We start from the raw sequence: 17,446 nt of genomic DNA on the forward strand, positions 1-17,446 counted from the left end.
AAGTCCTGGCGCCATTGTCTAGAAAAATAGGGCTCACATTTTTCATGACGAAGAGCTCCAAGCGTTTTCTCTCGGCGCAGTAGTAAATATGTGCTTGTCTTTGTAGCCGCCATCTTGAACGGTCACATGATCCGAAAACACTTGATGTAAACAACTCAGAGCAGAACAGAAAAAGGACATAGCTGAAATCAGTGACAGGTGTGCGAGGGGCAGGGCGCCGTTGGCGTTCCGCTGCCAAAGGCTTTGACGTTAGAATCCGTACAGAATGCAAAAAATGGACGCGAATTGTATCATTTTTATGGAACTTAAAATCTGGTGCGGCTTACACAAAGGCAAAATTAAGTTTTGTTCTTAAATATGAGCTTGCAATCTTTAATGAGATGCGCACTCTCGTCTGGAATATACGGTACAAAAGGACACTAAGAACATTCCTATGGATATAAAGGAAGTATAATGAAAATGTAGAATTAAAATGTATATTTGTTATTATATTATTGTTATGTACCTTATTTTCCGGAATACACGGGGCACCTAAAAGTTTTAAAAATTGCCAAGAATTTGTAAGTGCCCCTTATCGTCTGGAAAACTGGACAGATTACTTGTATAAGTAACCTGTATTGTTTTGCTCTAAAAAAGTAAACATTTCATACAGTAATATGCTCTATAAAGATAAACAAAGTTAAGTTTAACTTGCTTTTGGAAGATGAGCTTCAAGATTTAGGCGACTTCCTCCTCCGTGGTGAAAAGTGGGTGAAAAAAAGCGTTCCGACTATTTTCTCCACCACGTCAAGCTTTCTTATTCCACTTTCATTTCAAATGAAACAGCTCGCCTCTTCTTTACACTTTACACCAACCATATTAAATGGATGCACGAGATATTAAACAATCAAAATGTCACAAGTCTTAGCGCACTGGTGATACAGTATAGAATGTTTACACACAAACTAGGAAGAGGAAGCGGATTTCTTCTTCAGGGTGGATGTTGGGTGACCTCTCACAGCACCACCACACGCCGGTAGTGTCCTGTAATCTGAAAAAGGTGCACACAATACAAAATCTAAATTGCCGCAATGTCCGTATATTTTTCGACATCCCGAAAAAGATGTTCGTATCTACCATTTTTCGGAAGTCGAATGGTCGTAAGTAAGGGAGCGTCTGTATAAGGCCAACCTAAAAAATAAAAAGTTGCCTGAAATTCCAGAGTGTGCCTTACAGTCCAGGAAATAGCCCTACTCTTTTTTTTTTGTCTACAAAAACTATGAAAGTCATTCCTTTCTGACATTAGTATCATGAACTCTACAGCTGTACACCGGTGCCATGTAAAAAAGCCCAAATGACAAAACAGTGGCAATGTACTTGTTGCAAACCCTAGGATAATAAAACAAATAAAGACATTAAATGCATATCTTTCTAGCTTTATTCAATATCAGTACTGCATTTTCCTGCTTGCCCCGGAAACAGTTTTAAAGGGATATTGTGTAGTATTCAGCATCTCTTGGTGGTAAAGAAAAACCTAAGTCATTAAAAAAGAAACAATATTGGTTGAATAATAAACATAAATACATGAACAATCAAATATGTTTTTTGGAAATACGTACGAGAAATTTGTATTTGTTTTACATAACATGAAGCTCACCTAGGCGGAGCTGAAATGACTGTCTGCTATCTTGCTGCTCAGGGTACCCCCAAAAATAAAAACCTGGCTGGGCAGAAAAAGGAAAAGGCAAATGTTGCGATTGTGTCACTTTGAGTCCCGGTAGTTTTTAATCTTCCTTGCGCTTTGTAGCACTAGTTTCCGGTTGCACTACACAATACAACAGGCATGTCCAACATGAAATTTCTATCAAAGTTTATGATTTTTCTTGCATGAATGATGAATGCAAACCAAATGCTCTTCCCGGCTACAGGATGGTGTTGAGTTTGTATAGCGTGGTAAGTTGGTCCAGGTGTATAACTGCATTTCCTCAACTATCAAAGTAAACCCGTGAATACTTTCAATGTCAAACATGAAAATCTTCTTTCCCTATTGTTTGTGAAGAAAGATGTTTAGAAAGGATCCCCTTGTCATCTGTGTTTATAATAATATTATAACCTTACATATTATGTAGGGTTGGTTAACAATGTAGGCCAAATGATAACACCTCATCTCATCTCATCCCATCTGATCAGCTGTACCGCTTATCCTCAGTAGGGTCACTGCCCATCTCAGCAATCATCGGGCAGTGGGCAGGGGACACCCTGAACTGGTTGCCAACCAATCGCAGGGCACACAGGGACAGACAACTCACTCGCTCATTCACACCTAGGTACAATTTGGACTGGCCAATCCACCTGAAATGCAAGTCTTTGGAATGTGGGAAGAAACCGGAGTGCAAAATTCAGTTGACATTATTTTACTGATCTGGCCCACCTGAGAACAGAAAGTCTGGATTCGGCGTCAGAGCAAACTGAAATTGGACATCCCTGCTATACAATGACATAAAGTGGTCAAATATTGCACAGTGTCCCTTTAATCCAGGGGTGTCAAACTCATTTTAACTTGTGGGCCACACGATAGGACAAACAATTTCTCGTGACCAGACTAGTAGATTGAGGAGAAAGAAACAAAAGGGAGAAAGAAATAACAGAAAAAGAGTGTGAGAAAAAGAGAGAGTGTGGGACAAGGAAAGAGAGAAAGAGAATAAGTGAGAGCGAGAGAGAGAGAGAGAGAGAGAGAGGGAGAAAAAATGTGAGAAAAAAAGAGACAAAAAGAGAAATCGTGAGAGAGTATGAAAGAAAGAGAAAGAAAGAAATCCAAAAAGAAATTGAAAGCAAGAGGGAAGGAGAAAAAAGAGGACAGAAAGAGGGGAGGGTAGAAAGAAAGATGGGGAAAGCAAGAGAGAGAAAGAGACAAAGAGGAACAAAGAAAGAAAAAGAGAGACAGAGAGAGAGAGAGAGAGTGAGAAAAAATGGGGGGGAGAGAGAGGGAGAGAGAGAGGGAGAGAGAGAAATACAATCACAGCGTCTCTGTGAGACGCACCTGGCTTTGGCCACATCAAGTGGTCATATTTCAACCTGCAGCTCGTTTTTCTCTTGCGCTTCCCTTTAAGCCATTGTAACTTACAGTGGCTTGCATAACTATTGGGCCCCCTTGAACTTTGTGACCTTTTAGCGCAGCAAACTTTGTCCGGAATTTCAGTGAGGATCGCTGAATGATTGAATGTTGATCTAAATGACTGACAACGATAAATGGAATCCACCTGTGTGTAATCAAGTCTCTGTATGAATGCACCTGCACTGTGATAGTCTCAGAGGTCTGTTTAAAGTGCAGAGAGCATCATGAAGACCGAGGAATACACCAGGCAGGTCTGAGATACTAGTGTGGAGAAGTTTAAAGCTGGATTTGGAAACAAAAAGATTTCCCAAGCTTTAAAAATCTAAGGAGCACTGTGCAAGCAATAATATGGAAATGTTAACTGCGTATTACTATTTGTCCATATCACCACAACAACTCACCATGCGTACTCGCCATATGGGCCGCCTACACACACTCGTTCGCCGAATACAGGAAGCAACATTAGGAAGTTGGCCTTTATGGAAGAGTGGCAAGAAGAAAGCCATTTCTTAAAGATATCCATAAAAGGTGTTGTTTAAAGTTTGCCACAAGCCACCTGGGAGACACACCAAACATGTGGAATAAGGTGCTCTGGTCAAATGAGACCAAAGTCGGACTTTTTGGCAGCAACGCAAGATGTTATGTTTGACGTAAAAGAAGCACATCTCATCACCCTCAACACACCATCCCTACAGTCAAACATGGTGGTGGAAGCATCATGGTTTGGCCCTGCTTTTCTTCAGCAGGGACAGGGAAGATGGTTAAAATTGATGGGAAGATGGAAGGCGGAATGGCTGGCAACCAGTTCAGGGTGTTCCTTCCCCACTGCCCGAACATAGCTGGGATGGGCTCCAGCACCGCCGCGACCCTACTGAGGATAAGCGGTGAAGATAAGGGATGGATGGATGGATGGATGGATGGATGGATGGATGGATGGATGGATGGATGGATGGATGGATGGATGGATGGATGGATGGATGGATGGATGGATGGAAGGCGCCAAATACAGGACCATTAAGGAAGAAAACCTGATGGAGTCTGCAAAAGACCTGAGACTGGGACAAAGATTTATCTTCCAACAAGACAATGATCCAAAACATAAAGCAAAAGCTACAACAGAATGGTTCACCAAAAAACATATCAATGTGTTAGAATGGCCAAGTCAAAGTCCAGACATCAATTCATTGGAGAATCTGTGGAAAGAACTGAAAACTGCTATTCACAAACGCGTTCCATCCAACCTCACTGAGCTGGAGCTGTTTTGGAAGGACGAATGGGCAAAAATATCAATTTCTTTACATGCAAAACTGATAGAGACATACCCCAAGCAACTTGTGGCTGTAATCGCAACAAAAGGTGGCGCTACAAAGTATTAACTCAATGGGGCTGAATAATTTTGCGTACCCTTTTTCGTTTTTTATTTTTTTTTTAAGTTTAGAATATCCAATAAAGTGTGTTCCACTTCATCATTGTGTCCCACTTATTGTTGATGTTTCACAAGAAATTACAGTTTAATATTTTGATATTTGAAGACTGAAATGTGGCAAAAGGTCACAAAGTTCAAGGGGGTCAAATAGTTTCGCAAGCCACGGTTTTATACTCATTTCAAAATATACTTTTTGGAGACACAAAAATACTGAAAACTATGTTGTGTCAAAGATTTATTTCAGATTCTTTGGGTGCGGTTGATACAAGGCCTATTGACCTCCCAAACATGCAAAACGTACTGGAAATATGTGAGCTCTCTTGTGTATTGATGTATCCTCCTCTGTGCTTAAAAAACTGGCAACGTGAGCGCACGGATGGAATCGATTTTGTCATCCGTGGAGAAGGCCACACAATCCCAAAAAGTGTTTTTGTTATGTCTTTTCATGCTTTGTCCTCATTTAATCTTTGCCTGTAAACAAATACACATGAAAACAAATGAGGACAATGTGTTTTGTAATTGCTTCATGTTGTGAGGGTCCGCAGCCTCTTACCCTGAGAGCTTCAGTCGTCTTACTGGGGAAACAACATTGGATTAGGTCTGTGCTTTTCAGCATCGCCCTCTGGTGGCTGGGTTGTTAGATGTACAAACACGGTGCACCGCTACAAGGAGCTCTTGAGCCGTATTTGGCTCTTAAGCGCTTCCGAATTGCTTTCTGGAGCTTTTTCAAAATACTTGATAATGGAAAATGATATGGTTTCTGTAGGAAGACACACGTGGCACATACATACTTCGTTTATTCATCTATTTATTCATTTGTGTACACATGGAAATAGTCACGTCAAGTCATGTTTATTTGTATAGCTCTTCATCACAGAAAGTCTCAAAGGGCTGCACAGACCAGTGACTAGTACAGACTAGGCTGCACGATTTTGGGTAAAAACCTCATTTTTAAGACCAGTATTTTTAAAAGTAAAGGTTTTTTTGTGAGCACTTGAATATCACTTCATTGTATAACAGAATGATTGATGTTCCAAGCAGGTGCCAAACACGTTGTACAGCTCGCAGGTAGCTCATAAACGACAAATAATAGTTTTGTAACAGACCGATAATATAACTTATTGTTGGAATTTATCAGAATGTACCGTTTACCAAATTGTTCGAATTAGTTATCTGTCTCCATTAACCAAACACAACCTACATTCACCCAACAATTTATGCACGCTCGTTTCTTGAGGGAAAAATGATCAGGAAAGCCGACATTTTCACACGGGGGCAGATTTATTTTCCCTAACAATTTAACTAAGTGTACTCCATCGAAAACAGCCGAATTAGTGATGTTAGCCTCTGTGGGAAGCCTTATTCTCAAGTTCTTTAGCTTTCTCTTATAGTCCATCTTCTCCCCGCAAAATGGTGTGCTGGCTCCTCCCGTGGGCGTGCCAAGGAAGCCCCCTGGGCTTCACCATCTCATAGACGAGCGTCCCGTTGTCTGGGGTCCTCAAATCAACACTGGGTGTGCTGATTATCTTATCAGCAGTACGTCCGGTTCCTGCCGTTCCTGTGAAAAACATCTTCCACCAGCCTGTCCTGACCTTGTACTACAGCCCAGTCAGTGAATATCTTTTGCATTAAATGTAATTTGTATTCAATTGTGTGATATCCTTTATAGTCAAATGTATAAAATCCTTCAATAGTAACGTACCCACAATGCTAAGAGAACAGACATACCATATAGAACACACTAAGACCCTTGCTGTGCATACTGTGACCAGACCAAGTGAAGTCAATTCAAGTCACGTTTATTAGTGATGCCCTTAATCAGAAAGAGTCTAAAAGGGCTGCACAGACCACAGATTATTGCAAACCACTGACTATTATTATACCATCCCCTGTTTTAAAACCTACATGAGGGCAAGGAAAAACTCAAAAACCTCAACATGAGGAAAATGAAGAAACCTTGAGAAGGGACCGCACATGAGGTAATCCCCCTTCCAGGATGACCAACCAACGGTTTGTAAAGTAGTTGAAACCTGTGAATATGTTTGCAGTGTTTCAGTTGTAAACTCAAGACTGTTCCAGTTTCACACCACGTTGTTCGAATTGTATTTCATATTCTCTATATTCTCTCCAATTATGAGCCCTTTGTGGAATTCTCAACATTTTTGTACAATTATGGGCAATCAAGTATTAAATAAGATTATAGGTGCATTATATTTGACAAGGTTCTTAAATTTGAACAATTAAGATTGCAGAAAGAGTTTATGCCTATGATCCAAATACTCAGCCTTGTAAATAATACGCAGTTCTTGTTTTTGTACTGTAACCAACGGTTTCACAACATATAGGCACTTAGTGTTTCCCCGAAATTCACCATAATATGTCAAGTCGGGAAGGACGAAGGTATAGTACAAAGTTGGGACGGCGTCCTTATTGAGGAATAGTTTTACATTGTTCAAAACTGCAAGGCTTTTTGAGATTTTGCTTTTCATCAGCGGTTTCCATTTTTTAATCAATTATGAATCCCAGGAAGTTATTCTCACTTACATGGTGCATCATCAATCAGAATATTCTTGACCGGGGTTTGAACAGATGCTTGAAATCTTTAAAAGCGCTTAAATTTTAATGTGTTTTCAAGTGTTGAAAAGTGCTTTTATTTCGGATAAAGTGCTTGTAATTTCTTGAAATTAATCACGTTTCTCAACAAGTCTGCTTAAAAATGATGCTGACACTGCTCTCTAGTGTCTTCACTTCGCCATTGCATGTTTTCTTCCCTCTCGATTAACAGCAGCTGGCATTAGTTTGTACGCTGTAGTCCTAGGAAGCGTCTTCCTCTATGAGTCGCGCCTCAAAGGACAGGCGCTCGCTTCACCTAAACAGGGCACTATGAAATGTATATTATTCCAAGGATTACGTATCATTTATGGACATTTATTTTGGGCATTGCAAAAAATTAAAGTAGCATTTCCCAGTGGTAAATGTGGAAATGACCAACAAACATAAAACGTATAAAAAGAGAATTTTATTTTTGCAGATGGAAACATGGGTTTTTCGACGGGGGTTGTCCTTTATGGCTCTTGCAACATTTTGGGTCTCCAACCTCTGTACTAATGGATGGGTGGACTGCAGTCTACTGATTATCTCAAGACAGAATAAATGTTGAGTCAATGAAAAGTATTGAAGATGATGCTGATGATCTGTCACGTACACAATGTGACTTTGCACTTGATGTGTAAAAGGGGAACTTACACGAGATATGCTGAGATTGGCGCCTTGTGACAAAAATGACATTTTTGCTTCGTAGTTGGGTTAATATTACATATTTCAAGGCTGGAATGTGATAGTTTATAACAAATCATAGACAGTATTTTTTGTAGTGTACACATTATTGGGTACACTTGCTCAGACCTGTAATGGTGCATGAGGAGTTCGGCACTTGGCAGAAATATTTATGCAATCACTATTCACGGATCCCTTAACCCCAGGGTCGACAGCACACCACTTCATGTTGTGTGTTATGGGCAAGTCCAGGCAGCGCCCATCCCTCTCTAGGCCATTTTTGGGGTAGGGGTTTGACCCCCCCATGGAACAGATCGTACTGGTTTCCACGGTTATCAGCCAAAGAAGATTGCTGATCTGACTCAAATACAGCACCTTTATCCTCAGGTCGCCGTTGTTGTCGGTGTAAAGCATCCTCTTGCTATTGATGGGCGGTGGCAACCCGACCTCGGATAAGCGGAAGACAATGGATGGATGGATGGATGGATGGATGGATGAATGGATGGAAAAAAAGACTCAGTAAAGTATGTCAAAAAATAATCTTTACAAAAATGTACTTGTTCCAGATCATTTTTCCCATTCACAGTATTTTTTTCATCAAATATTTTTTCCAGTTTTTAAATTCGACTACATATATTATTTCATGTCAAAATTACACAAATTGCTTAAAAATATCAACAGATAAATATAGAGATAAATATCAGATAGCTGCACACTAATTTGATGATTTTTGAGAACGTATTTTTTAAATCTCAATGAGCAAAATGTAAAGTCATTTCAGAAACCATAATTCAATCATCTGTATTACTTTCAAGTATTATTTTTCATGTTTTAATACATTTTAAGCTTGTTAGTTTGAAATCACAAATAATACAATAACTGCGGCGCAGTGGTTAGCGCGTGTGCGGCACAGTTCTGAGGTCATGAGATCAAACCTTCCTGTGTGGAGTTTGCATGTTCTCCCTGTGCTTGCGTGGGTTTCCTCCGGGCACTCCGGTTTCCTCACACATTCCAAAAACATGCATGTCCGGTTAATTGGCCAGTCCAAGTTGTCCCTAGGTGTGAATGAGTGAGTGAGTTGTCTGTCTCTGTGTGGCCTGCGACTGGCTGGCAACCGGTTCAGGGTGTCCCCTGCTCACTGCCCGAGTATAGCTGGGATGGGCTCCAGCACCCCCGTGACCCTACTGAGGATAAGCGGTGCAGATAATGGATGTTTTTAATGTAACTGGGGGGAAGGGGGATTTTGGATAACACAAGAAAATTTAAATGTAAATACTTGGCCATATGGAGACCATTTTGGCAGAGCCAAACAAATAAACATACTCAAATCCAGCTTGTTTTTCTAAACTAATTCATATATCTTGTTACATATCTTATTTTTTCATGTTACTTCAAAACGTATATATTAGTGAATATAAAGATTACATAGACAAAATATGCCTACTATAATACTGTGTTTTACAATACAACCAAGATTATGTCACTTTTTAAATGATTAAAAGGGATAGTTTGTATTAATTGACCACTAGTTGTCGCTGTATTGTGTATTGCAACTGAAAACAAGTGTTTCAAAGCACAAGGAAGGAAACAAACTATGGTGACTCAAAGTAACCCAAAATGCACCATTTAACTGCTTATTTATTTGCCTATTTTTTGGTATCAGCAAGAAAGCAAACAATTATATGATCGTCATCTAAGTGAGGCACGAGATAAATGAGTACATTTATTGCACGCTTATATAATATTTCATGAATTTTTGCTTGGTATTAAAATAGACTTGTTCTTTTTCCAGAATTATTTTTAACCACTAGGTGGCACTAAAATACACACTGTCCCTTTAAATTGATTATGTTTACTTCTTAGATGATGCTTAATTGATCTTAGGGAGAGTGTGTAAGAGTACACCGCTTCGCGTTAAATTTGTTGAGAATTTTGAATAACCCAGAAAATCCATTAATCGAGGCCTTGGTGAAAACAATGAAAGGAAAGCAGTAACGATGAGTTACTCTTTTAAGTAAACAGAGATGTGCAGATATGCAAATATGGTTCCAATGTTTTAGTGTTTTGGATAAACCTGAGGTGTACGTAAGTATACATAAGTTCTATACCAATTAGCATTGCTCTTTGGTGCACATCATGAGTTATAAATGGAGTTAACACGTTGAATGTAGCTGGCATAAGGCTCCACTTCCTCTGCATCTTCTGTCTGATTAAAAAGAGAAAAACAAAGCACACATTCTAAAAGCAGCATTAGTATCGAAACAAAAACTTTGTCCACAAAAAAAAAGCAGTGATGTACAGTCAGAGGAGGCACAGCCTCACCTGTCATCATAGAAATATAAAATTACAAATATATTAAACTGTTTATTCAGTCCTAAGGTTTTTTTCTAATTTAATTTCACCGTTTATGGATTTTCTTTTTCAAAATGGCTGAATGATCACATATTATGAATACAACTGATGCAATTAGTATGTATTGTGTTGCTGTGCCGAGTGACCGCATATACAGAGTGAGGCACACAATTCGCTTGCCTCCTGTCAAAAGGCTATAGTGAGACCATGAGACCAATGTTTGTGATTTGACCCACACCCTAGCCCCAAATGATAGAATTAGTGATAGTATTGTCAAGCTAACAATGAGTCATTCCATCCAGTAATTCTTTTCTCCTTGAGTGGAGTTTTGTTTTCATAAAGACTACCTATCTTTTATTGCTTCTATTTTAAAGGAGCAGTGTGTGACAAATTACTATGTCAAGCGTTTGCATATGCCAGTGCTTCTCAATTAATTTCTGTGGCGTCCCCCCTTGGAAGAAGAAATACCCCCCAACGACCCCCAAACAAACATCCCACCCTTGTCCCCGTATAATTTGTCTATAATAGTGTCTTAAGTACACTGTTGTCCTCTGCATAACACTGTATCCGGTTTAACGCATAAGAGAATGAAAAAAGAAATATGGACCAACTTTCAACAAAGAATTGCTTAATTAACTGTAAAAGAAAAGTTTTGAAGTGCATCTCAAATTCAAAAATAAAATGACAGACCAGGTCAAAGCATATAGTGAAAATTATTAACTCAAGAGCACAATAATAACAAAACTGCAAAACAAAAATATATAAAATAATGAGTGCAAATTATTATTATCATTATTATTTTTACCAAAGACGATATCAATGATTTGGTACGTTTTGCAATATACAGCTTTACGATGCTCCGTAATGCAGTAAGGGCGCAATTGCACTTCATTAAAATAAAAAGTTCCCCAATGTCAACCCCCACAAGGCCCCCACTATTTGAGAACCACTGGCATTTGAAGAGTGAGGCATGCAACTTTTTTGTCTCATGGCAGAGGGAGATAGTGAGACCAAGGATTCTGATTTGGCGCACATCTCAGTCCCAAACAATAGAATCAGTGATGGTCTTACCAAGCTAGCAGCAAGTCAAGCCATTCAGGATTTTATTTTTCGTTGCATTTTGCGTTTTATTTGTTTTCATAATAGAGGATTACCTATCTACTGATGTTTTCATTCAAAAGGAGCAGTGCATAGACTTCATTTATAAGTAAAAGCAGGACAATATAACTCGCTTTGCTATGCAAAGCGTATGTATATAATATACAGTATATATTGCTTTCTCGCTCTGCCAATCGAGTGATGAAAAAATGTGGGTTTATTTATTTTTTTAAACTGACGGTGCCTCCCCAGACACGAACCTCACCGCACGTTACTGAGGAAAAGGAAACAATGGTAAAAAATAAACACCTACGGGTTCAGATTTTTGTGCCAAGTCATCGGCCAGCATGCGGTTTCTGGTAACCAAAGGGTTGAAAGTTTAAGGAAATACGATGGAAAAATGCAAAATGTCATGTAAAAATTGATCAAATGAGAATACAGAAATTGTCACCTGAGTATAGTTTGCTTCCTGTACACAAAGCATGCAAATGCAGCAAGTACAATTATGATGAATCCAATGATGATAGGAATGTACATCTTAGCATCGGGAAAACCTGAATAAGCACCAGAAAATGCCGCATGAAATATCTTAGGCCAACCCGACCAAAATTTCATGCCTAAAATGTCAATCATTACGTTCGGGCCAGAAGGGGCTTCTCTCTCACTGATATTATATCGAAAAAAATGTGTTTATAAAAATGTATACCAAACTGTGGATACTAACAAAAAAAAACGAATTTCTTGAAAAAAACATAAAATAAATATATATATATATATATATATATATATATATATATATATATATATATAAAATATATTTATAATATATATATCTCTAGTATATTTGTCTAGTATATTTGTCACGGTTGCCCATTGCCCCCAATTAGCCCCGCCCGTTTTGCGCCAGCTGTGGCTTGTTGACTGATTGGCTGCCCTCCTATTTAAGCTCAGTACTCTCATCTCACCCTTTGTCAGTCCGTCAACGAACCTCTGCACCCACAAGACGTGTGTTTTGACTCTGTCCAGTATCGATCCCGTCTATCTCGTCCTGTTTGATATCGGTCTTCAGTCTCCAGCGTCTGGTATCATTCCCGTATATCTCGTCCTGTTTGATATCGGACTCCAGTCTCCAATATTTTGGTATCGATCCGGTCCGTCTCGTCCTGTCTAATACCTTGCTACAATGATCCAGTATCAGGTATCGTTCCCGTCAATCTCATCCTGTTTAATATCGGTCTTCAGTCTCCAGCGTCTGGTATCATTCCCGTATATCTCGTCCTGTTTGATATCGGACTCCAGTCTCCAGTGTCTGGAATCGATACTGTCTGTCTCATCCTGACTGATATCAACCGCATCTGTCCGGTATCTGCTCTTGTAACTGGCATCGATCTCGTCGGCCTCTGGATTCCTGTTGTTCCACGCTGGACTTCTGCCTTACTTCTTCCGCTCAGCGATCGCTGAATCACTGCCGTTTGTGTCAACGTGCATGATTGCCCCATTCCCGTAAAATAAAGCTTGTGTAAGAAACGTTACCCATCTGGGTCCACCTCCTGTTCTGTTTCTGACAATATTGTCCACCCATCATTGTTCTTTGTCTGACTTTCTCTTAAAGTGTCACAATAGATTATTATGGAAGTACTGCTGCTGTGTATATGGCCCAATGTTCAACCTGTCAAAATGACAAACGGCCTAAAAATTTTCCAGGTGGATCTTAAAAAAAAATCCGTCAATGATGGATAATTGTCAGTTAACGTAACCTCTTCAGACACGGACACATGAAAGATTTTAATGTTTACGCAGTCTTGTTTAACTCGATTTTGTTGCAAAAGACAGGCTTTGATTTGTAATCATAGATTACCCCTCCTCCTCCCGATTCCTCACAAATAAGGTAAGACATTTCGCGTTTGCTTTGGGTTCAGTTCCGCAAATCCAATTCATTGGTCGGGCTCGGGCTGGGTTCTGCTTTTATAGCTGTGGGCCTGGGTCATTTCGGGCTGGATTTTTTTTTAGGTCTGATCTTACCTCTGTAAAACATTTACATTATACTCTACATGTAATGTTCAGTATTGAGGAAAAATGACAAAAATTTGTTGCATACAAACCTTTTCTGTGCTTTGGTACAATCATCTTCTCTGCTGTCCAAAAGGGATGCTTAATAATGCAGGTAGCATTCTCTCCGCCTTTGGCTAGATTCAAGCGGCTTTCCACAGAGAATAAACCACCGGAATTCTGTTTTGTCTCCTTGGCAGAACTGTTTCTGGTGTGCCGCCATGTGATGAGGGCGGCTGGCTTACCTCCCTTAGCCGTGCATACGGCCACAAGGCCTGTGGGGTCTCTCTGCTCCAGCCATGAGGAAATTTGGGGAGGCACTGGAACGTTATAGAGAATTTGTGATAGTAATAAACGTTATCTATGTGGTATCGGGCCGCAACCCACTGAAACAGGTCCGTGACCCGCTTTCGTGTCCTGACCCACCAGTTGAGAAACATTGTACTAAACTATAAATTGTCACCTGTAGTGGACAAGGTGAAGTTCCTGCTGTGGCTTCCTCCTGTGAAAACCGTTTCACAGTAGTACAATCCCACATCACGTTCTGAGAATTTGGGGATGTGCAGATAGTAGTGGGACCCCGAGGCGTTGAGCAGGGACTTTCCATCAACGCAGGTGTCGACCTTCGTTTGCCCTTGGCTCTCAAACCGCCTGCCCACCTGACATGGTTTGCTTCCCACCCGTTGTACCATCCAGACCACGAACATCAACTCCTTCACGGGCTTGTCACTGCAGTTCAACTTGACCTCGCTGCCCACATTGAAATTTAAGTCCATTACTGTCAAAAAAAATCACAGAATACAGTTAACAAGCAAAATGGCCCAGGATAGAAGATTGTATTTGGCTGCTTGGAGTGGTTGCAGGTCAGGGGCTGCAGGACCCAGTTTGGCCGCCAAAGGAGACCACACAAAACAGCTTTTTATTGATTTACCGGCATTTACTGGGGGTGCCTTGACACGAAACCTAGCTAAAGACACTTGTAGAAGCTTTAAGTAGAAATGTGTCAATTTGCACAAAAATCGCTTCACCCATTTCAGAACCTATAAATCACATAAAAACACACGCATGCACACACAAAGATTCACACAAAAAAACGAGTTTTTAAATTGTTTGTGTTAGATCACGGGGCTCAAACTCATTTAAGCTCGAAGGCACATGTTATAAAAAAACCCACTGGGGGCTAGACCAGTAAATTAAGGAGAAAACAAGAAAGTAAAAAAGAGAGCAAGAAAGTAAGAAAAAGACCAAGAAAGAGAGAGAGAGAAAGAAAGAGAAAGAAAGAGAAAGAAAGAAAGAAAGAAAGAAAGAAAGAAAGAAAGAAAAAGAAAGAGAAAGAGAGCAAGAAAGAAAGAAAGAAAGAAAGAAAGAAAGAAAGAAAAGAAAAGAAAAGAAAAGAAAGAAAGAAAGAAAGAAAGAAAGAAAGAAAGAAAGAAAGAAAGAAAGAAAGAAAGAAAGAAAGAAAGAAAGAAAGAAAGAAAGAAAGAAAGAAAGAAAGAAAAGAAAGAAAAGAAAGAAAAAAACAAAGAAAGCAAGCAAGCAAGCAAGAAAGAAAGAAAGAAAGAAAGAAAGAAAGAAAGAAAGAGAGAAAGAAAGAAAGATGGAAAGAAAGAAAGAAAGAAAGAAATACAGAAAGAGAAAGAAACAAACAAAAAAATAAGTGAAAGAAAGAAAAAAAGAAATGCCGCTACAGTTGCTTCTGAAGTGGTGCCAGCCTTTGGCAACATCAAGTGGACATTAATAGAACTGCAACTCATATTTCACTTGCGCGATTCTCAGCGTTGTCTTTTTGGCTGGATTAAACCCCTTGCCGGGCCTGATCCGGCCCGTGAGCTGCATGATTGACACCCCTGGACTAGCTTGCGAAATTTTTAGATTAGATTCGATTAGGGCGGCACGGCATCTTGGTGGTTATCACGTCCGCGGCACTTTTCTGAGGTCATGGGTTCAAAACCAGCTACCAGCCTTCCTTTTTGGAGTTTGCATGTTCTCCCCGTGCTTTCCTCCGGGCAAATCGTTTTTTTCCCACATTCTAAAAACATGCATGTCAGGTTAATTGGCCGGTCCAAATCGTCCCTAGGTGTGAATGAGCGAGTGAGTTGTCTGTCTAAGTGTGCCCTGCACTGGATGGCAACCAGTTCAGGGTGTCCCCTTCCCACTGCCTCATGATAGCTGGGATGGGCTCCAACACCACCGCGACCCTACTGAGGATAAGCGGTGCAGATAATGGATGGGTGGATAGATTTGGGGGCGGCAGTAGCTCAGGAGGTAGAGCGATCGTTTTAGGATTAAGGGATCCCAGTTCGAATCCCGGCTTGTCCGTGTTACATGTCGAAGTGTCCTTGGGTAAGACATTGAACCCCCAATTACCCCCAATAAGCAGGTTAGCGCCTTACATGGCTGCACACATCACGGCCGCTATTGGGAAATGTGAAGCACAATGTAAAGCGCTTTGGGAAGTCATTGACTTGAAAAGCGCTATATAAATGCAGATCATTTCATTTCATTAGATTAGATTAGATTAGATTGATTAGATATTGCTGCAGAGGTTTAATTTTGGTTAAACCTCTTGGTGCTGGATGTCACTAGCCTGAGAAGGGCAAGTGGAAAAAACTGACCACATTGAAAGTGTTCTTGCTGATTGTAACAGGTTCCATCGCCCACACTTATTTCACCCTTCTTTCTGCTAAAATCATCACTCTGACTCATAGCTGAACTTCATCTCACCATCTTGTCACAGTTATTTTCAGTAAATGTAAAAATCGATGATAAATAGTGAAACTAAAAATAGAGTTAAAAAATATATGTCAGTAGATTAGAGGGGGGGTTGAGAAATTTCAATGGTATCTGATGTGCAAAATTCTATGAAATTCTATGAAATTCTATATTACTATGTTAGTATGTGGCATATGAGCCATTTGGGCTTGTCCTCGTGTTCGAATAGATTAGAATAGAATAGAACAGAATAGAATAGAATAGAATAGAATAGAATAGAATAGAATAGAATAGAATAGAATAGAATATTGTCATTGTAACATAGTGGTGCAAGAAAATGTACAACAATTTACAACAAGAAAAAATACCACAGTTTGAAATAATAAGTCAAAGCACCAGTGTGTAATATGTGACCACTAGATGGCACTATATGGTCTAATGCCAACGAAAACCACGGCCTGGTACACAGCGTTGCAGCAAGATGACAGACCGACATGGCAGCGACTTCTAGATAGGAATTTCACTATGTAAAGGAAATACAAATTTCTTGTTTTATGATTTTATTTATAAAAATGTACAATGGTATGAAAGTTAATGTGTTTGCGCCTACTATTAAAATTGTTTATTTTACTGAATGAAAGTTTTTTGTCCCACGAGGAGGCACTAAATATTTACACGCTGTCCCTTTAAGTGTAATAGTATAAAAAGAAGTGATATTAAATACAAAAATGCATGGTAAAACTCTTTAACTATTTTTTGAATTGTCGAGTCAGTTTTAAGTGTTTATTTGTTCCTATGACACTTTTAATTTAAAGATCTTCCTTTTTCTCTGTTTTGGGAATTAAATAGTATGCTTTGCTTCCCAATTTCACAGCACTTATTATATTATAAAGGTATCATCATGCTGCTAAGGATTTGAAAAAAAAAAAAAGAAAATTAAAGAAATTAATTTGCCATTGTGCATTAGAACATTAGTGGTCCAAAAAAATGGATGTAGACAATATAAATGGATCCTTTACAGACCTGAACCGTGGGTCCATGCTTGGTGCATGAAGAAGAGAACGACAGTCAAACTTCTCATCAGTCCCATCATCTTGGGCTGACTTTTTCTCCATGGCATCTTTTCGATGTATACGCAGATGCCAGCTTCTCTACTCCACGTTTGACAAATTTTCAAGGCACAAGCAGACTGTGGTCAAATGCGCGTATCCTTCCTTTCTTCCTCCTCTACAAACATCATCATGTGATCGTCACAGGAAATGGACTGCTGCTCTTTACTGAAAACAACTTATTTTCTTTACTTTGAAGAAATATGTCAACATTTTAATGGTTAATATATGATAAGTTCTCATTTGATGTAGTTAGAAGGACGGAGTGTATCATTTAGCGCCTCCTAGTGGTAAATACAAACTTCATTTATCATAAAAGACGATACTGAT

At 39.5% G+C, this 17,446-nt stretch overlaps 1 protein-coding gene across 1 annotated transcript; it reads right to left on the bottom strand.

Moving 5' to 3' along the window:
• Positions 1 to 8,605: 8,605 nt before the first annotated feature.
• LOC148353121 (cell surface glycoprotein CD200 receptor 1) lies at positions 8,606 to 17,174 on the bottom strand. The gene is made up of 6 exons (XM_088353063.1): positions 17,031 to 17,174; positions 13,759 to 14,073; positions 13,349 to 13,615; positions 11,698 to 11,800; positions 11,560 to 11,602; positions 8,606 to 10,002 (listed from the first exon to the last, which is right to left on the bottom strand). The coding sequence occupies exons 1-6, from the start codon at positions 17,125 to 17,127 to the stop codon at positions 9,931 to 9,933; spliced, it is 897 nt and encodes a 298-aa protein (XP_088209189.1). The 5' UTR covers positions 17,128 to 17,174; the 3' UTR covers positions 8,606 to 9,930.
• Between the last annotated feature and the right edge of the window lie 272 nt (positions 17,175 to 17,446).

This window comes from Urocampus carinirostris, chromosome 14 (genome assembly GCF_059441175.1).
Source record: "Urocampus carinirostris isolate Australia breed hairy pipefish chromosome 14, RoL_Ucar_1.0, whole genome shotgun sequence".
NCBI classification, from domain to species: domain Eukaryota; kingdom Metazoa; phylum Chordata; class Actinopteri; order Syngnathiformes; family Syngnathidae; genus Urocampus; species Urocampus carinirostris.